Source organism: Cervus elaphus, chromosome 12 (assembly GCF_910594005.1).
Source record: "Cervus elaphus chromosome 12, mCerEla1.1, whole genome shotgun sequence".
Lineage (NCBI taxonomy): Eukaryota > Metazoa > Chordata > Mammalia > Artiodactyla > Cervidae > Cervus > Cervus elaphus.
In genome coordinates, this window is record NC_057826.1 from 65,259,501 (window position 1) to 65,281,791 (window position 22,291).

At 38.2% G+C, this 22,291-nt stretch overlaps 1 protein-coding gene across 3 annotated transcripts in view; it reads left to right on the top strand.

Annotated features, from left to right (window-relative positions):
• Positions 1-553: 553 nt before the first annotated feature.
• Positions 554-22,291, top strand: part of FSIP1 (fibrous sheath interacting protein 1) — a 259,251-nt gene continuing 237,513 nt past the window's right edge. For 2 of the 3 annotated variants that reach the window (XM_043919251.1, XM_043919252.1), the window contains exons 1-3: positions 554-817; positions 7,532-7,664; positions 19,584-19,767. In XM_043919251.1, the coding sequence (XP_043775186.1) occupies positions 7,539-7,664; positions 19,584-19,767 (310 nt within the window). In that variant the 5' untranslated portion in view covers positions 554-817; positions 7,532-7,538. Of the gene's footprint in view, positions 818-955; positions 1,047-7,531; positions 7,665-19,583; positions 19,768-22,291 lie in introns of those variants that run through there. The other variant, XM_043919253.1, reaches the window with a different exon arrangement.

The following is a 22,291-nucleotide window of genomic DNA, read 5'->3' on the forward strand; positions in this document are numbered from 1 at the left end:
GAATACATACCTCACCACCTAACAATGAGGCTAAAAGGTCTGTGTATTGAAAATGTCTTGTAAACTGTAAAATGCTGCTTATATTGGAAGAAGCAGACATTTGATGGCACTGAGGATGAAGAAAAGTCAATTTGAGGACCCGGGGAAATAGTCTTCATGCGCTGAGAATTATAGAACCACAAAAGAAAGAAAGTGCAAATAGCAATTATTACCGTCTTTGGATTGTAGTCCAATCTGGGCAAAACTACTAGTTTTTATTTACATGCCATCTAACATTTACTAAGAACTTCACAGAACATTATGTTTTTGAGCGGCATAACAACGCTGTGAGGAAGCAATTATTATCACCCCATTTTACGGATAAGTAAACTGATCTCGGAGAGGATGAACTGACCTGTAGAGCATCATATTAATAGTGAGGACAGACGCATACAAGCATCCATACATCCTCGTTCCGAGTTCAACCTAAATACGAACAAACCATCCCACACCCTCCACCTTCCGCCCAGAAAACAGAGACAGCAGAGATTCCCCAGGTCTCAGGGTTTCGTCAGGTTGTGCCCCAGTGGTTCTTGGGCTCCCAAGTCTCGTTTCTAGATGGTGCTGTCCTTTTCTCCTATCGCGAGACTGGAAGCGTCCGCTTCTGGTTGCCAAGGGAACGGCGTTCTGAGAGGCAAGAGGGCTTGGGACCCGCCGCTTCTTCCACTTGTAGAGAAAGAGAAACTGCGGTGGCGGGAAAAGACCCCTCCCTTTCGGGCGACAGTGGGTGACGCTGTGTCAATGCTCTGACGACTGGACACTAGTTTTCCCCCTGAAGGTGAGGGACCGCACAGATTAGCAGCGGAGCTCTGTCGCCGGACTACAAGCCAATGAAAGAGTGGAGCGGAGTCCCTTCTGGCTGCTGGGCTGGGGATGGGCGGGAGAGTGTCAGCGGGGGGCCGGCCCGGAGTCCTGGGAGGGAGCCGCGAGTCTGACCTCGGAGAGGCTTCCGTCTCCTCGAAGGCTGTGCCAGGCTTTCCTGGACACTGCAGCAAACGTTCCTGACCGTAAGACCTAGTACCAAGGACTCCCACTGTCCTGGCCCATAAGATCTAGAACTTGTGTTACAAATTAATTACCAGCCATTTAAAATAGTCTATAAGTGACGAAGGATGCGAATAGGTATTTCACAGGAAAAAAAAAAAAGTGGGCAGTAAACATTTGACTAGAGATAACTTCTCTGGTAATTAAATAAATGTAACTCATAGATACTTTTTGACGCGTACCAGATTGACAAAGATGAAAGCTTTGACATAATCAGATTGGCTCTGCTGGAGAAACAGACGCCTTCGTCTCAGCATACCCTGTTGGTAGTAATGTAATCTGGTACAGTTTTGTTGTAGGACAATTTGGTAGTTTACCAAAATTTGAAATGCAAGTGTTCTTTGACTCAACAATTTAAAAAAATTTATTGAAGTGTAGTTGATTTACAATGTTAATTTATTTCTTCTGTATAGCAGTGACTCAGTTATACATACATATGTATATATATATTCTTTTTCATATTCTTTTCCATTATGGTTTGTCACAGGATACTGAATATAGTTCCCTGGCTATACAGTAGGACATTGTTTGTTTATTCATCCTGTTTTTAATAGGTTGCCTCTGCTATTCCCAAACTCCCATTCCTTCCCTCTCCTGTTTCCCCGCCCCCTTGGCAACCACAAGTCTGTTCTCTGTATCTGTGAGTCTGTTTCTGTTTTGTGTATGTTCATATTTGTTGTACTAAATTCCTCATATAAGTGATATGGTATTTGTCTTTCTCTTTCTGACTGACTTTGCTTAGTATGATAATCTCTAGGTCTATCAGTGTTGCTGCAAATGGAGCTATTTCATTCTTTTTAATGACTGAATAATGTATTTAATGGCTAAATAATTGTATATACGTACCATGTCTTTGGGCTTCCCTGGTGGCTCAGAGGGTAAAGCATCTGCCCGCAGTGCGGGAGCCCTGGGTTCAATCCCTGGGTTGGGAATATCCCCTGGAGAAGGAAACGGTAACCCACTCCAGTACTCTTGCCTGGAAAATCCCATTGATGGAGAAGCCTGGTAGGCTACAGTCCATGGGGTCACAAAGACTGAACGACTTCATTTTCACTTTTTCACTGCCCCTTCTTTATCCATTCATCTGTTGATGAATATATTTAGGTTGTTTCGATGCCTTGGCTATTGTAAATAATGCTGCTATGAGCATAGGGGTGCATGTATAATTTTGTCTGGGTATATGCCCAGGAGTGGGATTTCTGGGTTGTATTGCAATTGTTTTTTGTTTTTTTTGACTTAGCAATTCAATTTTATATTCTGGACATATAAACATAACTAAGCAAAAATTTGTACAAAGAGGTTAACTTAAATTGAGGTATTCTTTACATACCGTAAAATTTACCTTTTTAATATTGCAGTTCTGTGAGCTTTGACAAAGGCATACAGCTTGTGTTTATGTAATTACCATCACAGTCAAGATGCAAAACACTTGTGTCATTCTCCCAGAAATTCCCTTATATGGGTTTATGTAGTTAACCCTTTCCTACCCCCAGCCCTGTGAACAGTCATCCATTTTCTGTCCCTATAGTTTTCTCTATTCTAGAAGTCATATAATTGGAAACAAATTCTGTGAAGACTTTTGAATCTGGCCTCTTTCAACTTAGCATTATATAGTTGAGATTTGCCTAAGTTTTGTATCAGTAGTTTGTTTCCTTATACCGCTGAGCAATGTTTCATTGTATGGATGTACCACAGTTGCTTATTCATTGTCTAGTTGAGGGACATTTGGATTGTTCCTAGTTTGGGGCAGTTGTTAACGGAGTTGCTATAAACCTTTATGTGCAGATTTTTGTGTGATTATAAATGTTTATTTCTTGGGTGAATATCCAAGTGTGAGATTGTGGAGTTGTAAGGTAAGTGTATGTTTAACACTGTAAGAAAGTGGCAAGCGGTTCTGCAATACTGCTATCCCATTTTGTATTCTCATTGGCAATATATGAAAGTTCCAGTTGCTTCAACTTTGTCAGCACTTGGTATTGTTAGTTTCTTAAAAAAGTAATTTTCACCATTTGAATGTGTAGCAGTATCTCATTATGGTTTTAATTTGAATTTTTCCCATGGCTTAATGATGTTGACCGTCTTCTTGTACTAGCTTGCTATCTATACGTCTTTTGTGATATGTCTGCTCAAATCTTTTTTATTGAGTCTTGATACTTCTTTATATATTCAGGATGTAAGTCCTTTGCAGCTATGTGTTTTGCAAATATTTTCTTTCAAAATCTGACTTTTGTTTTCCTTTTCAGTAGTGTTGTTTGAAGAGTGGAAGTTTTAAACTTTGATGCATTCCAGTTTATCAGTATTTTCTTTTATGAATCATACTTTTGATGTTGTATCTAAGATATCTTTGCCTAGCCCACAATCACACATATTTTATAGAAAGTTTATAGTTTTGAGTTTTTCTTTTAGGCCTATGATCAATTTTGAGTAAATTTTTGTTTTACTTTTTATAGCAAATCTTCCATATAAAAGCTAAATGAAACTGGTTTTTAAAATGCTACATCTATGCAATAGAATACTATGCCATCATTTGAAAGCATGAAACGTATTTGTGTGTGGTGGTACAGAAAAATCTCTGAAATGCATTAAGTGTGAAAAAGCAAGTTGTGAAGCACCATGCCATTTGTGTGTGTTTTTGCTGGGGAGGAGTAGGTAGTTAAAGGATAGAAAGTTTGCATATGCCTAAAAATGTAAGACCAAAAATCTGTTAACTGTGTTTCTTGGGATGAGGGTAAGTTGAACTTGAAAAACTTTTACATTGTTCTACATTATTTGCTTTTTTTCCTGCTCTCATAGGCAAATATTTCTTACATAATAAACAAATATAGAAAGTTTATATAGTTTTTAGACCAGAAATAGTTTCTAGACATTAAAATCATGAAGATAAATGCAATTCTACTTTTTAAAAAGGCTGGCTATTCATTATAACTAAACAGAGGAGGGTTAATTTTCTTTTGATTCTTTTTATTGGCCCAGTGTCCCCATTTTGGTTTTAAATCATTCATGGTGGTTGCATTTCTCACAAGCCTATATGAAAAAGTTTAAATTAATCTCACTTGAAATGAATGTTATGAAAACTTTGTACCTCTTTGTAGTGATTTGTTGCAAGTTAGAATCTGGTCATATATCCTTCTATTTAATGGAATATCAAGAAGTGAATAATATTATATTTTAGAGCTATCTTTAATGTAATAAGAAAATGCTGATCACTTAATGTTAAGTGAGAAATACATGGATTCAATTTTGTTGAAAAAATATAAAAAGCAAAAATGGAAAAGAAATGTGCCATCAGTGTTTAGCTCAGGGTGATGAATACTGGGTGATTTTTATTTATTTTTGAATATACTTTAGTATATTCCAGAAAATTTACTACAGTAAATAAATTCTTTAATTATGAATTTAGGATACTAGAAAACCAGCAAGTAGAGATAAGCAAAAGGTAAAAGAAGACACAAGAACATCTATGAACCTATTAGTCCAGAACCCACCATTGTTACTTCTTTGATTTGTGATCATCTTTCAGGTCCTTCTCTGTGTATTTCTTTAATTTGAGAAATTGGTCTTGTTTTTTAAACAGGATATTGACTTCCTTCCTTCCTGCTTCCCGCCTTCCTTCCTTGTCTATGCCCTTTGCCAGTTTTCTATTGTAATGCTTCTTTTCCTTGTTGATAAGAGCTCTTTAAATATGTAAATATATTAATCTTTTGTATATTATCTATATTGCATATATTTTCTCCAGTTTCTCATCTATCTTTTAATTTAGAGTTTTTTTTTTTTTCTTTTTGATACTCAAGAGCAGTCAATGTTATGTGATCACATCTACTAGTCTCTTATTTTTTGACTTACGCTCTTGATGTCCTGCTTGGTAAGTCACTAACCTCATTTTTGGGCTTCCCAGGTGTGTTCGTGCATGCTCAGTTGTGTCTGATTCTTAGTAACACTGTGAATTGTAGCCCACCAATCTCCTCTGTCCATGGGATTCTCCAGCCAGGAATACTGGAGTGGGTTGCTGTTTCCTCCTCCAGAGGATCTTCCCAACCCAGGGATGGAACCTGTGTCTCCTGCATTGGCAGGCGGATTCTTTACCACTGAACCTGTGGTAAAGTGGCTTCCCAGGTGGCTCAGTGGTAAAGAATTCACCTGCCAAGTAGGAGATGTGGGTTTGATCCCTGGGTGGGGAAGATCCCCTGGAGAAGAAAATAGCAACCCACCCCATGATTCTTGCCTGGGAAATCCCATGGACAGAGGAACCTGGCAGCTGTAGTCCATGGGGATTCAAAAGAGTCAGACAGGACTTAGCAACTAAACAACAACAAAAAACCTCATTATTATGTAAATTAGATGTGTGTTTCCTTCCAGTCCCTTGGAGATTTCATATTTTACATTTATTATTAAGCAATTTAAAAAACTTATTAAAGTAATATAGTAAAATATGTCAAACTACATTATAATATGTACAACGGAAAAAAGGTCACATCCTTCAGGGACAAATATCTTGAACTTGTAAACATTATGCTTATTTAACTGTTGTTTAGATTTACCAAGTTTTGGATATTCTCTTTGATTTCCTATTTTGACAGATTAGATTTTTTATGCATTTCCTTTTACATACTTGTTCTCACATACACTCAATATAATTAAGGCACAGTATTTGGTTAAATCAATATTCAGTGCTTATATAATTAAAAGTATTTAATTATCATTTGATTGTTTGCTTTCTTGCACAATGCTTTATTTTTCTTGTGGAATTTCTCTGTGGCTATTGAGATTGTTTTCTAATACACTCAGCCACATCTCTAAGTTCCTAATTCACTGCCCTTTATCCGTACTTTTTGTAGATGGCCAAATCGTTAAGATTGTTAAGTTATATCCCTACCCATCCTGGGAAGTGTGTTTTATTTATGATTTTCAGGAGCAAACATAAAAGAACAGACCTATTTCTAACGCAAATTGAGAGATTTCTGGAGCCTCTTAGCTGATCCGTGCCACTGGTGGTTCCCTGTGCCCCTCCCATTATTGAAGTGTATTATGCGGGCTCTGCACAGGCTTCCATCTCATTGCTCCCTCTGTGCACTGCAATAAGTCTCCCTTGACAGGCTGCTTAGGGCATTACAAGACATTTGGCCTTTCAGTGACTTAATGCTTTTGATTGTGATGTGACGGGCCAGGGTGATCCGTCATCCCACAATAATAATGTCAGTGCCTTCCTGAGTGAGCCCCAAAACCCTTTCACAGAGTTGAATAATGTTGGGATCAATGCCTTTTTCATTTGCTGAGATGGAAAGAGTTGACCTACTGGTCCTTGACGCCTCGGTACATTGAATGGTTGTGAGCTAAATCATATTATTCCTCGGTGTGCCTTGGAGGAGCATGGCAATGCTCATGTTTGGGCTTCCTCCTGTGTCTGGAACTTCCTTGGACTCTGCCTTCCCTGTTCAAAAAGAGAAAGATAGATGAGTCATTTTGTAGGGTAAGAAAAGGACATTGTTTCACTTACTGGGCCAGAGGCAGTTGCCTTTATTCTCTTATGAGAGAAATGGTTTGATTCATAACCAGTAGGAATTTAGGAAAGGATTTGTTGGAAGATATCCAGTCACACATATGTAAAGCTAAGTATTGAGAAGGCAAACTCTGACATTCTCTCTGTTTCTTCTATTTTGTTTGGCATGTATGCCACCCCAGCGTTACTGAACAAATCTGGAATGGTCCTGATTAAGGGCACAGTTTGGCAGGATCAAGGTGCTGGCAATGCTCAAGTTTTCTCATTAGATTAAACCACCCTGCCTAATATCTCCTGCTTTAGGAAACAGTCCTGGGAATAGAGCAGCCAGACTGGTACAAGGCCGGTGGATAGTGTCACCCGAAAAATAGTTAAGGAAATTGGCAATGTGTATCCAGATAATGAAAATCTGTCCTCTAGTAGATAGAGTAGGTTCAGTTCTCTGTTGTTTCAGGGCAGAAGTAGAATTGTGGGTCTTAGTAGGGCAGGGTTGATAGAAGAGTGATTACTTGCAGCAGCAGCAGCAGGTACTCCATGAAGATTCGGTACCAAGGAAGAGAGGAGAAATCAGAGCTGAGAGGGAGCCCAGGCTGAAGGCTGAGCTAGAATAAGGAAAGTAAAACCAAAAGCAAGTGGAGGCCTTGGGAAATTATTACCATGAAGCATGAGTCTTGGCTGAGAGGTGTGGTTATCCGAAAGTGTGAATGGCGTTCACTTCTGCACTTTTTTAGCCACTTTCAGAATCAAACTTCCTGGGCAGCATGTTTTTTTCCACTTACAGCAATGTAAAATGTAATGATCTGTGGACATAGATATCTTTTGATGAAGTTAGGGTCCTGTGAGTTTGGTAGCAACATAATCCTTGTAACAGAGGCTCTGAGTTAACTGCATGTTAACAGTGATGAAACATTTAAACATACAGGTCACAACTTGCTTAAAATTTTGTTTCAGGATATCAATGGATATTATAAAGGGAAACTTAGATGGAATTTCAAAACCAGCCTCAAATTCAAGAACACGTCCTGGGAGCCGAAGTTCAAATGCTTCTTTGGAGGTACTGTCACCAGAACCAGCATCCTTCAAGGTACTTTGCTGTTTAGAAATGATATAAACGACTTCTTTCAATCTCTAGCAATTGGTAAACCAGAGTTGTTAACATCCCCTTCTAAGGTTCCTCTTTAAAAGGTGTGTTTTGGGAGCACTCACAGATTTCTTGTTTGTTACTTTGGATCTTTTAATGTGAAAATACTCTTTCCTTCTTTACTTTCCCATTTCTTTGGGGGAGGGGGGATAGAGTATGGCTTATTTTTCCATAGTTGTACTTTGATAATGCTCATTTGTTAACTTTTCTTCTTTCATAAGAAAGCTTTGTATTCCAATATCTACTATGCCAGTATTGACTCTTACTATGAAAAAGATTTAGTAATTTAAAAAGCAGTGTTTGGATCAAGACCACATGGTATATATTTAGTAGGTACGTTACCTGGCTGTGACTCCCTTTATTATCTTTATTAGTCTTTCTATTTTTTCTCAAAATATCTAATTTGATTTTTTTTTAAAGTATTTTTTTCCCTCTGTGATGTGGGCAGTTTGTTTGTTTTAAGGTTGTGGGAAACAAAAATTTTGATGCTTATGGTGAAAATTTTCTTTGTAGTTTTTTGACTCCTTTCTCACTTACTCTTTCAACTTATGGGTTAGACTGCATTACAAAACTCTTAGAGGATTATCTATCATGATTTAATGCTGGAAATAGAAAGCATTCTAGGCATTTCCAGCCTAGAATGTATTCCAGATCGAATACAAGAAATTCAGTTCCTAAATCAGTTGAGGGCCAGCTGAAAAGGCCCTCATGGAGGGGACTTCCCGTGGATTGTTGGTTTCCAGGTCTCACTGTGCGTGCAGGCTCAGTCACGTGCAACTGTTTTGTGACCCCATGGCCTGTAGCCTGTCAGGCTCCTCTGTCTGTGGGATTTTCCATTTCCTCCTCCAGGAGATCTTCCGTACTCAAGGATCAAACCCAGGTCTCCTGTGTCTTCTGCATTGCAGGCAGAGCCCATACTGCTGAGCCACTAGGGAAGCCCTGTCACACCACCTTATCCAAAATCCAGAGATCTGAAAGCTGCTGCTGTTGCTGCCTCTGATATTCTACACATCTCTCAGAACCATAAAACTGGTGACTAGACATGCAGAGGTGACTGCCTTTGATATTTCTTGTCAATATTATAGGGCTTCCTTGGTGGCTCAGTCAGTAAAGAGACCAGCTGCACATCAGGAGCTTAGCAAGATGGCTTCTACTTCATTTCTGTGGTAGAAATTTTGTGCAGATGCACCTAATTGGATGAAACTAACACATATCCAGAATCCGGCCTGCAAGCAGCTTTGTAAAATACAGTTTCTAGCTTAACTCTTATGTTTTGTTTCATCTAATCCTGCATCATTACTGTGTGTTAACTCTTACAGCATTGTAATAATTCTTGATATCTGATGAGATCGGTCTCCCCATCATATTTTTCTCTAGGACTGTCCTAGCTATACTTGGCTTTTTGTTGTTTTTATATTTTAGAACAGTTTTCAAGTTCTGTGAAAAATACTGTTGAGGTTTTGATTGAAATTGCTTTGAATTTATAGATTAACTTGGAGAGAATTTCTAATTTTGTGATAGTAAAGCTTCCCATCTATTTACATAGTATCTCATTGACTTCTTTGCTTGTAATTTAAACATTTTATATACTGTGAAATTCACTCTTTTTTGGTGTTTAATTCTGAGTTTGGCACATGTGTGGAGTGATGTTATCACAATCACAATATAGAACAGTTCCATCCTTACCTCTCAAAAATGCCCTCATGCTATCCTGTCATAAACAGTCTCCCCTACTCTTAATCCCTGGAAACTCTGGATCTGTTTTCTATCCCTATAGTTTTTCCTTTTCCAGAAGGTCATATGAGTGAAGTTAAAAAAAATGTAGCTTCTGAGTCTGGCTTTTGTTTGCTGGCACAATGCGTTTGAGACTTATCCATGTTGATGCTTGTTCCAATAGCTCACATCTTTTTATTGCTTAGTAGCATTCCATTGTGTGGGTAAACCACAGTTTGCTTATTCATTCCCCAGGTGAGGAACATTTGGGTAGTTTGCAGATTTTGGTGATTATGAATAAAGCTGCTGTAAATAGTTGCATACATACAATAAGTATAAAGTAGTATCTCATTGAGGGTGTAACTGGAATTTCCCTGATGACTAATAATGTTGTGTTTTTATGTGCTTATTTACAATTCACATATCTTTTTTAACGTTTATGTTCAAAAGACTCTATCTAGAATACATAAAGAACTGTGAAAAGTTAACAGTAAGTAAATAGTCTTTTGTCAGATATATGATTTGCAAATATTTTCTCCTAGTCTATAGCTTGGTTTTTCTTTCCTTAACTGTGTCTTTTAAAGAGCATTTAAAATTTTAAGTGCAATTCATCATGCTTTTTTCTTTTGAGAATTGTGTTTTTGGTTGTATCTAAGAATCCTTTGTCTAACCCAAGTTCCCAAAGATTTGTTCCTGTTTTTTCTTCTGAAAGTTTTATAGTTTTGTATTTTACATTTAGATACTTGCCTCTTTTGTTGCCAGTGAGAAGGCTTTTGTGTAAGCCCAATATTCATTCCAGTGTCGGTTGTCTAGTTTAGATATTTTTCTCTAGCCACTTTATTTTTTTTTCCCTTTGTCTTTGATATCTATTATTACTCCCCTAGGTATGGACTTATTTAATTTGTCTTTCTGGAGACTAGTACTACTTCAATGTAAGAATGTGTGTTTTTTATTTTTTTTAAAAAAACTTCTTAGCCACTGTATTTTTCACATGTTTCGAATATTGCCTGCATTTTTTTTTTTCTATTTTGACATCCTGGAAGTCCAATAAAATTTCTGTTGAACCTTTCTCTTCTATTCTTTATGTCTCTTAAAATTTTTAAAAAAAATTTCATTTTTCTGTGCATCATGCTGTGGAATTTTTAATATATATTTCTTAGAATTCTTTCTAATACTATGTCAAATCTGTTCTTTAATCTATCCATTGAATTTTTAATCTTAATGATATATTTTTAATTTCTTGAAGTCCTTTGTCATTTATTTTCAAATGTATCTTAATCTTTTTGTGTTATTTGGATTCTTTCTTCAGACTCATTAGAACTGTTTATCAGCTTTTTATAATAATATCTTAAGTTCTTTTGTTTATTGTGAATCTTGCTTTTTTTTTTTTTATTTTTATTTTTATTTTTTCCAGTGGGTTTTGTCATACATTGATATGAATCAGCCATGGATTTACATGTATTCCCAATCCCGATCCCCCCTCCCACCTCCCTCTCCACCCGATTCCTCTGGGTCTTCCCAGTGCACCAGGCCGGAGCACTTGTCTCATGCATCCCACCTGGGCTGGTGATCTGTTTCACCATAGATAGTATACATGCTGTTCTTTTGAAATATCCCACCCTCACATTCTCCCACAAAGTTCAAAAGTCTGTTCTGTATTTCTGTGTCTCTTTTTCTGTTTTGCATATAGGGTTATCGTTATCACCTTTCTAAATTCCATATATATGTGTTAGTATGCTGTAATGTTCTTTATCTTTCTGGTTTACTTCACTCTGTATAATGGGCTCCAGCTTCATCCATCTCATTAGGACTGGTTCAAATGAATTCTTTTTAATGGCTGAGTAATATTCCATGGTGTATATGTACCACAGCTTCCTTATCCATTCATCTGCTGATGGGCATCTAGGTTGCTTCCATGTCCTGGCTATTATAAACAGTGCTGCGATGAACATTGGGGTGCACGTGTCTCTTTCAGATCTGGTTTCCTCAGTGTGTATGCCCAGAAGTGGGATTGCTGGGTCATATGGCAGTTCTATTTCCAGTTTTTTAAGAAATCTCCACACTGTTTTCCATAGCGGCTGTACTAGTTTGCATTCCCACCAACAGTGTAAGAGGGTTCCCTTTTCTCCACACCCTCTCCAGCATTTATTGCTTGTAGAGTTTTGGATAGCAGCCATCCTGACTGGCGTGTAATGGTACCTCATTGTGGTTTTGATTTGCATTTCTCTAATAATGAGTGATGTTGAGCATCTTTTCATGTGTTTGTTAGCCATCCGTATGTCTTCTTTGGAGAAATGTCTGTTTAGTTCTTTGGCCCATTTTTTGATTGGGTCATTTATTTTTCTGGAATTGAGCTGCAGGAGTTGCTTGTATATTTTTGAGATTAATCCTTTGCCTGTTTCTTCATTTGCTATTATTTTCTCCCAATCTGAGGGCTGTCTTTTCACCTTGCTTATAGTTTCCTTTGTAGTGCAAAAGCTTTTAAGTTTCATTAGGTCCCATTTGTTTATTTTTGCTTTTATTTCCAATATTCTGGGAGGTGGGTCATAGAGGATCTTGCTGTGATTTATGTCGGAGAGTGTTTTATGACAAACCCACAGCAAGCATCACCCTCAATGGTGAAAAATTGAAGGCATTTCCCCTGAAATCAGGAACAAGACAAGGGTGCCCACTCTCACCACTACTATTCAACATAGTGTTGGAAGTTCTGGCCACAGCAATCAGAGCAGAAAAAGAAGTAAAAGGAATCTATATTGGAAAAGAAGAAGTAAAACTCTCACTGTTTGCAGATGACATGATCCTCTATATAGAAAACCCTAAAGACTCTACCAGAAAATTACTAGAGCTAATCAATGAACATAGTAAAGTTGCAGGATATAAAATTAACACACAGAAATCCCTTGCATTCCTATATACTAACAATGAAAAAACAGAAAGAGAAATTAAGGAAACAATACCATTCACCATTGCAACAAAAAGAATAAAATACTTAGGAGTATATCTACCTAAAGAAACAAAAGACCTATACATAGAAAACTATAAAACACTGATGAAAGAAATCAAAGAGGACACAAACAGATGGAGAAACATACCGTGTTCATGGATTGGAAGAATCAATATTGTCAAAATGGCTATTCTACCCAAAGCAGTCTATAGATTCAATGCAATCCCTATCAAGCTACCAACGGTATTTTTCACAGAACTAGACCAAAGAATTTCACAATTTGTATGGAAATACAACAAACCTCGAATAGCCAAAGTAATCTTGAGAAAGAAGAATGGAACTGGAGGAATCAACCTGCCTGACTTCAGACTCTACTACAAAGCCACAGTCATCAAGACAGTATGGTACTGGCACAAAGACAGAAATATAGATCAATGGAACAGAATAGAAAGCCCAGAGATAAATCCACAAACCTATGGACACCTTATCTTTGACAAAGGAGGCAAGGATATACAATGGAAAGAAGACAACCTCTTTAACAAGTGGTGCTGGGAAAACTGGTCAACCACTTGTAAAAGAATGAAACTAGAACACTTTCTAACACCATACACAAAAATAAACTCAAAATGGATTAAAGATCTAAATGTAAGACCAGAAACTATAAAACTCCTAGAGGAATCTTGCTTATTATTAGGGCTTCCCTGGTAGCTCAGTTGGTAAAGTATCTGCCTGCAATGCAGGAGACCCCGGTTTGATTTCTGGGTTGGGAAGATCTACTGGAGTGGGATAGGCTATCCACTCCAATATTTCTGAGTTTCCCTTGTGGCTCAGCTGATAAAGAATCCACCTGCAATGTGAGAGACCTGGGTTCGATCCCAGGGTTGGGAAGATCCCCTGGATTGGAGAATTCTTAAAAAGAGTATCTTATTCTTTTTGTGTTATTTGGATTCTTTCCTAAGAATATTAAATATTAACCCACTACAATATTGTAAAGTAATTAGCCTCCAACTAATAAAAATAAATGAAAAAAAGAATATTAAATATTAATATTAAAATATTAATCTTTATCAGATTTTTATAGTAATATATTAAGTTCTTTTGTTTATTCTGATTCTTGTTTACTGTTGGTCATGTGTTCATGGCTTTTGAAATTTGGGATTGTAAGTTTTAATTTTGGAAAATTTATGGAGCCTGATTTGAAGCTGTACCTTCCGGAGCAAGTTTCTGTTTGCTTCTACCAAATGGCTCAGAGATACCGCTGGCATGAATCTTTTTTTTCCGGCTAATTTTTCATCTTGAAGCATTCCAGAGTACATGAATAATATTAATTGGAATTCAAACCCACATAAAGCATGACTGCATGGTTGCACATTCTCAGGGAAGACTGTTTCCCACTTGGAACACAGACACATTTTTTGTTTGTATCCTGTGCTTTTGGATAGATATATTTTTCTAGTCTGCACTGTTACTGAGGAGGCACCTTTTTAAGGGATCCAGCTTCATGAAGCAGGAGAGGGAAGGGTCTTCTCCATCTTGTCTTGCATGAGCCCAAGTCCTAGTCTCCTAGCTCTGTGTAGGTGGTAAAGCCCAAGGCCATGGCTTTCTGAGGCCAGCATATTTTTCTTTTACCTGTCCTGGTACTAGTGGTAAAGAGTTCTGCCTGCCAGTGCGAGACGTAAGAGACGCAGGTTCAGTACCTGAGTTGGGAAGATCCCCTGGAGGAGGGCATGGCAGAGCCCTCCAGTATTCTTGCCTGGAGAATCCCATGGACAGAGGAGCCTGGTGGGCTGCAGTCCATAGGGTCGCAAAGAATCAGACATGACTGAAGCAACTTAACACACACACACTCCACTCCCACCCAGCCCCGACCAGGGCATCTGTTTTAGGGATTTACAAGGTTCCTATTTCAGTTTTCGTTGTTGTTGTTCAGTCTCTAAGTTGTGTCTAACTCTTTGCAACCCCGTAGACTGCAGTACGCTAGGCTTCCCTGTCCTTCACCATCTCCCGGAGTTTGCTCAAACTCACGTCCATTGAGTTGGTGATGCCATCCAACTATCTCATCCTCTGTCATCCCCTTCTCCTCCTGCCTTCAATCTTTCCCAGCATCAGGGTCTTTTCCAATGATTCAGCTCTGCATCAGGTGGTTAAAGTGGAGCTTAACCACTTGGAGCTCCAGCTTCAGCACCAGTCCTTCCAATGAATATTCAGGATTGATATCTTTTAGGATTGACTGTTTTGCTCTCCTTGCTGTCCAAGGGACCCTCAAGAGTCTTCTCCAGCACCACAATTCGAAAGCATTAATTATTTGGTGCTCAGCCTTCTTTATGGTCTAACTCTCACATCTGTACATGATTACTGAGAAAAACGTAGCTTTAATTATATGGACCTTTGTTGGCAAAGTGATGTCTCTGCTTTTTAATACGCTGTCTAAGTTTGTCATAGCTTTTATCCCAAGGAGGAAACGTCTTTTAATTTCATGGCTGCAGTCACTGTTTGCATTGGAGCACTGATTTTGGAGCCCAAGAAAATAAAAGTCTGTCACTGTTTCCACCTTTTCCCCATTTATTTGCCATGAAGTGATGAGACTCGATGCCATGAACTTATCTTTTTGAATGTTGAGTTTTAAGCCAGATTTTTCACTCTCCTCTGTCACCTTCATCAAAAGTCTCATTAGTTCCTCTCTGCTTTCTGCCATTAGGGTGATGTCACCTTCATATCTGGGGTCGCTGATATTTTCTCCTGGCAATCTTGATTCCAGCTTGTGATTCATCTAGCCTGGCATTTTGCGTGATGTGCTCTGCCTATAAGTTAAATAAGCAGGGTTACAATATACAACCTTGATGTAATCCTTTCCCAATTTTGAACTAGTCCATTGTTCCATGTCTGGTTCTAACTGTTGCTTCTTGACCTGTATACAGGTTTTTCAGCTTTTCAGTTCGGTTTTGTCATTCAGTCATGTCCAACTCTTTGCGACTCCATGAACTGCAGCACGCCAGGCCTCCCTGTCCATCACCAACTCTTGGAGTCCACCCAAACCCATGTCCATCAAGTCGGTGATGCCATCCAACCATCTTATTCTCTGTTGTTCCCTTCTCCTCCTGCCCTCAATCTTTCCCAGCATCAGGGTCTTTTCCAATGAGTCAGCTCTTCGCATCAGGGGGCCAAAGTATGGGAGTTTCAGCTTCAACATCAGTCCTTCCAATGAACACCCAGGACTGATCTCCTTTAGGATGGACTGGTTGGATCTCCTTGCAGTCCAAGGGATTCTCAAGAGTCTTCTACAACACCACAGTTCAAAAGCATCAATTCTTCTGCACTCAGCTTTCTTTATAGTCCAACTCTCACATCCATACATGACCCGTGGAAAAACCATAGCCTTGACTAGACGGACTTTTGTTGGCAAAGTAATGTCTCTGCTTTTTAATATGCTATCTAGGTTGGTCATAACTTTCCTTCCAAGGAGTAAGCATCTTTTAACTTCATGGCTGCAGTCACCATCTGCAGTGATTTTGGAGCCCAAAAAAATAAAGTCTGACACTGTTTCCACTGTTTCCCCATCTATTTCCCATGAAGTGATGGGACCGGATGCCATGATCTTAGTTTTCTGAATGTTGAGCTTAAAGCCAACTTTTTCACTCTCCTCTTTCACTTTCATCAAGAAGCTCTTTAGTTCCTCTTCACTTTCTGCCGTAAGGTTGGTGTCATCTGCATATCTGAGGTTATTGATATTTTTCCTGGCAATCTTGATTCCAGTTTGTGCTTCCTCCAGCCCAGCGTTTCTCATGGTGTACTCTACATATAAGTTAAATAAGCAGGTGACAATATACAGCCTTGACGTACTCCTTTCCCTATTTGGAACCAGTCTGTTGTTCCATGTCCAGTTCTAACTGTTGCTTCCTGACCTGCATACAGGTTTCTCAAGAGGCAGGTCAGGTGTTCTGGTATTCCCATCTCTTTCAGAATTTTCCACAGTTTATTGTGACCCACCCAGTCAAAGGCTTTGACGTAGTCAATAAAGCAGAAATAGATGTTAGTTTCCTTTTAATTTCTTTTGACTGGCAATTTCCCCAGTATCCTTGTGAACTTAGAACTATTCATTTCTAAGTAGATGGAAGGTTTCAGTTTATTTGGTTTTCCATATAGCCCAAACTGGAACCTAAAACAATTTTAGATTCCAGTAGTCAAAAACAATTTTAGACTCTTTAGTCTCAAGCTTACTCATTATAAACCTAAACTCTGGAGTTATGGGTTCAAAATAGGCTCTGCTGACCACATTTTATGTGATTTTGGAAAATTATTAATACTTTGACTCTCTGTGTCAGTTTCCTAATCTGTTCAAAGGTGTAATAATACTGTCCACCTTTTAGGCATGTTTTGGGGATAAAATGAGTGAAATATCTGCAATTTTTAGAAGTGACCAGCACCTAGTAAGTACTCAATATGTCTTGGCTAATTGGCCTTAATTCTTTAACCTAATTGGTCAGTCTTTCCTGTGTTATTTTTCATGGGATTCAGTGTAAAGTCAGACACATAGTAGCTAGTCACATAACTGTGTTTAACAAATTTAGAATGAAATTTTTACTGTTTTATGTAGGTAGGATAATATATTTACAAAGACCTGACAAATTTTAGAGTAGCAAAGGATTAGTATTTCTGCTTACATATTCCTGGGTGATGATTTTTTTTTAAAGCAGCAACTTCACAATATTGATGCACATGTTTTAAAACATAGCTTAATATTACCTCATTCAAAATTTATTTAAAAGAAATATATCAGCAATTAATTCCAGGCATATTTTATTTGAACCCACTAAACTGTAGGTCAAAACAAACTCTAGCATATTTATTAACCAACAAGGACTTTGATACTTATATCAAAGGCAAGACTTTGTAAAAGTTGTGATTTGTCTTAATCAAGTTCGTGGAAAATCAGTAAGGTTCATCTGGGGTTGGGGTAGAAAATCCACAGGTATGCTGCATGTTGACTGCTGACTGCAAATGATTCAGTGTCTGTAAGATGTTTTACATTGTCAGAATAATAAATCCTAGTATTTTGATTAGTTTTATTGCTCATTTGTCTTATTTCTTGCAAAAATTTCGGAGTGGCAGAAAATGAATTTAAAATGCTAGAGGGTTTTTTTTTTTGCCATATGGTGTGTAGCTTGTGGGATCTAATTTCCCGATCAGGGATTGAAGCTGCATCCCCTGCAGTGGAAGCATAGATTCTTAACCACTGGACTGCCAGGAAGTCCCTAAAATGCTAGAATTTTAATGAAATTTCTGTAGTAATGGTATAGTTCTCATTCTTAGAATTTTGGTTTGTTGTTGCTTCTGAATATTTTTCTTGAAAGAGCCAATTGTTGCAACTGGTGTAAAAATCTCATGGCTTTCAGGTAGGGATCTAATTGTTTGAAAGTGTTTTTATAGACTACCTACCTTTCCTGGGACTAACATGGAGATATGAAGTAGGGGACATGAAACAATGAAAAGTGGAAACTGAATGTGGCTTTGAGAATGAAGAAGTAAGAAAAAGCAAACAGACCACAGGGTAGACAATCAGAAGGGTCGGGAATAGAGAGGCCCGTGGGCAGTGGGATGGGGAGATGGTTGTTGCTAGTGGGGTGGGAAACTGTGGGTAAAATTGTGAAATGGTCAGTATTTTCCTTTTGTTCTGTTTCATGTCTTTTGTCTCATTTTTTCTGCTCATTCTAAGAGTCAGGATCATATGGATGACACATGTGAAAGATCTTTGTGTATCCTGAAATGTGGTATCTGAGTAGTTGCTAATATCTCATTATGTTACACCTGTATAAAAACTCATTCTCAGGGAAAGGTCAGCTCGATTCATTTATGCCAAGATATAAATTACTGACAGGGCTCATGTGACTTCTAGCAATTTCAGCATTTTCACAAAACTATGCAGCCTTAAGAATTTACTGGATATTATGGAATTTTAGGCTTTACCTGGCCTTTCACAGAAGAATATTTTTGAACAGGAAACCCTCTTTAACACTTCCAAGATCACATAAAGTAAGCATTGTTTTGCTTATTATAAATTGGCTCTCTACTAGTTTCAGTCCATAATGTACCTGTTTTCTTCTCTGTTAACTTGGGGCAGTAACACCTATCCCACAGGGTCATTGTGAGACGTGACTGAGGCAGTGTGTGTCGAGCACTCAGCACAGGACCTGGCCAGTAGTAATTCCTCAGGAAACATCAGTTGTGATTTTCATACTACTGACTCAGCTCAGTTCTCTTGGGGCTTATGTCCTAGTTCAGGTGAAGAGATGCTTGTGCAGTCGTGTAAGCAATTAAACCCTGGCAGTTTAATTCTCAGCACTACCTACCTTCTGTCCTGGAGATTCACAAGGGGACCCAGATTGCAGTGATGGAGTGTAGACCATGAGCATGAAAGCCTCCAAGGGCTGAGTCCTGTAGGGCTGGAGCAGACATTCCGTCCATTGGAGGGGAAAGGTGTGTCTCCACTTTCCCTGAAGTTTTTGCCTCTCTTGTGGGCTGTGTTAATTTCCAAGGTGACTTTTACTGCCAAGCACAGCCTTCAAGCCCTGTGATCCCTGTTTTTGCTTTGTGCAGCCATGGATGTGTTTTCCTGTCCTCTCTTAGGAAAACACAGCTGCACCAAACTGGTGTCTTCACCAGTTTTTAGCAAATAAACTTTGCTAAAATGGAAAGAGAAACCAAAATGAAATAGAAAAGCTGTGACTAGCATAAGAGTAAATGATTACCCAAAGCACATGGTTCTGATTTGAGGAACTCCATTAGAAGCACACTCAATTCAGACTGTTCACTTTGCAGCTGTTCGATAGCCACATGTGACCAGTGACTACTGTGTTGCTTAGTCCTGCTCTAGATCCTTGACTCTTCACCTGAGAGTAAGCTCAGGCAGCAGGGACCATCGTTCCTCATCCTCAGAGCTTGACAGAGAGAGATTCTTTTTGGGACTGATTCTTCTCTATTATTGCTAGAAATTGCTGGAGAGTGGTGCATATTACTTTGGTGCAAATGTTATTAAATTTAATTGTGTATGTAAATTGTATTTTATCAAGTGTTATATTTCTAGAATAATTTAACACTACTGTATGATGCATGTCCTTATATATACTTATATTTGAGTTAAAATAGTCTAGAAATGTAAAATAAAAAACATTATTTTTGAAAATTATTTCTTTGGAAATAATTTTTAGGTTGATACTGCAATCAATTTGAGCTCTGGTAAAGAAGGCCACTCAGAAAGCAATAACACAGAGGAGAGTAGAAACAGTAATGATAATAAAGGGGAAAGCTACTCTGAGAAAATAAAATTGCCTGAAGAGGGGTCAGATGAAGATTTGAACTTGGGTCAACATCAGATAGTCCCTGAATGTTCAGGTAGGATAATTACTTGGTAATTAGCTAATGATAATTACAGATGCTATAGTTAAAATATTAGAATTACATATGTTTTTTATTATTTATTTTTATTTTTTATTATGTAGAAGTAATAAGATACATTTTTTTGTGAGCAAGCAAATCACCAAGTTCTTATTTATAAGAATATTAAGAGTTAAGTACATATAGAAATATAATAAAATATGTCATATAACAAAATTGTTACTGTAATCATTTTAATGAAGTAGGAAGTATTTCTGTATTTTATGACATAATTTATTGATCTTTTTGAAAATTGTATGATAAAATGTATCCTGTAATATATAAATGCCTTTTAAAGGATAATCCCATTTGATTTTAATAACTTCTGGATTTCAAAAAGCTCCTTTTTTCCCATGGTTATTAATACTGGTCAAAGTGAATTAGAACTGCAGTTCTCAAAACATGGGCTGCAGAGCCCTGGGCTCTGAGGCCCTTTTAGGAACTCGGCAAAGTAAAAGCTAGTTTCATTGTAATACTGATATATCAGTACTATAATTCATTACAATACTGAAATGATTCTGTTTGCTTTTTTGCCCACTGAGTGGTTTCACTGAAGGTACAAAAGCATTGGTGGGTAAAATTGCTGGTGCTTTGACATGAATCAGGACAATGAATGGCATCAAAGTGTACTAATAGTCATTGTGTTCTTTAAGGCCTGGCATAGGCAGAAGAAAGAAATAGCCGATGTCACTCAAGAATGTTCTTGATGGAGCAGTAAAAATTTTAAATTCTAATTAATCTTGACTTTTGAGTACATATCTTTTTTATATCCTATGTGGTAAATTGGGAGGTACATATAACGCAGTTCTGCTCTATGCCAAAATATGAAGGTTGTGTTGAGGAAAAGTGTTTGTGTGGTACTTTGAGAGTTGAACTGGTCATTTTTTAATGGGACTCCATTTTCACTTGAAAGAATAAGTGGCAGACAAACTATTATCATTCAGACTTAAGTATTTTGGCAGACATTTTTGTAAAAAATGAAAGGGACCTGTTAATTCAGGAAAACAACTGACAGTATTTTTTGTCAATGATAAAATTTGAGCTTTCAAGTAAAAACTTAGAATCTTAGAAAACTTGTGTATGTCAATATGAGCTTTACAACTTCCTAGTACTTAGACCTTTCTGATAAAAATCGGTGGCAATATTAACAAATGTGATATATTTTGAAGATTTGCATAATTCAGTGAACCACTGTTTTCCAGGTAACCAATGCAGGATAAAAGATCCATTTAACATGAAAAATAGATCCATGGATTTATGGAATAGCTAGGGTTACAGATTTCACATTATAACTAACCTTTAAGAAACTATCTCTTGTCCGGTTTTGATATTAGTATTAAAGAAGAATTATCTTCTTCATCACCATTATCTGAAAAGGGTATTTCTCCTCCCCTTTCCAACTACTGTGTAAGGCCAAATTTTCTTCATATACTTTAAGTGAAGCAACAGATTACAGTAGATTGACTTCGAAGCAGATACGTGAATCCAGCTGTCTTCTATTAATCCAGATACTAACGATTGAAAATATCACTATTCTTCTCAACAATTTTTTTGGAAAATGTAGCTATTTGTCATAAAAGTTATATTTGTGTTAAAATGTAAGAAGTAATGCCATGTTTATTATTTAAAAATGAATAAATATATATTAATAATCTTCAATTTTGATTTCTAATATGGTAATTATCCATAGACATAACTCACAAAAACAAAAGTTACTTTGAGTTCTCCATAATTTATAAACTATAAAGGAAAGCTGAGCTTGTAGTGGTGGCCTCCCCAGCCTGAACCCGAGGCGTGATGGCCTCTTCCCTCTCTGGCACTGGCCTGTGGGCCCCATTGAGGCAGGGGCTGCTCAGCTGCCCCTCTCCACTCAGACCTTGACTAGCCCACCAGGCTGGCTGGCTTCTGCTGCACAAACAGCCAGGTGGGAGCTCCACTCTGGGGGCACCAGCTCTGAGGCTGCCTTGGGGGTCACAGGCTGGCTGGTGTGGTGAGCAGAGGGCTGTGCTCACAGTGCCCACTGCCTCAGACAATGGTTCTGGTTGATGGGCGTGTCAGCCATCTCCACATGGCCACGAATGGTCTCTGCCACCTGCACACCTTGCTCTGTGGGTTGAAGAATGATGTTGCTAGAACAGCCGGGGGCTAGTTCACACCTGGCTGCTTTCTGCAGTTGTACCTTTCTGCTTGGGGCCCAGTAGCAGCGAGGCAGACACCAGCTATAGTGGCCCTACTCAGTCATTGGTTGGTGCCACAGTGGGCCCCTCCCCCAAGCAAGCGACTGTTAGTGAGCAACTGTCAATCAGCAACCATTAGTAGCCCTGCTCAGCCATTGGTTGGTGCCACAGTGGGTCCCTCCTCCTCCCCCTGTTGTATATTGAAAAGAGCCCAGATTTGGACTGACAGGGAGATGTTTTTTTGAGTTGCTAGTCTGACATCTTCTCAGTCTGCTAGTTTTTTGACTCAAGTTGTCATTTCTTGT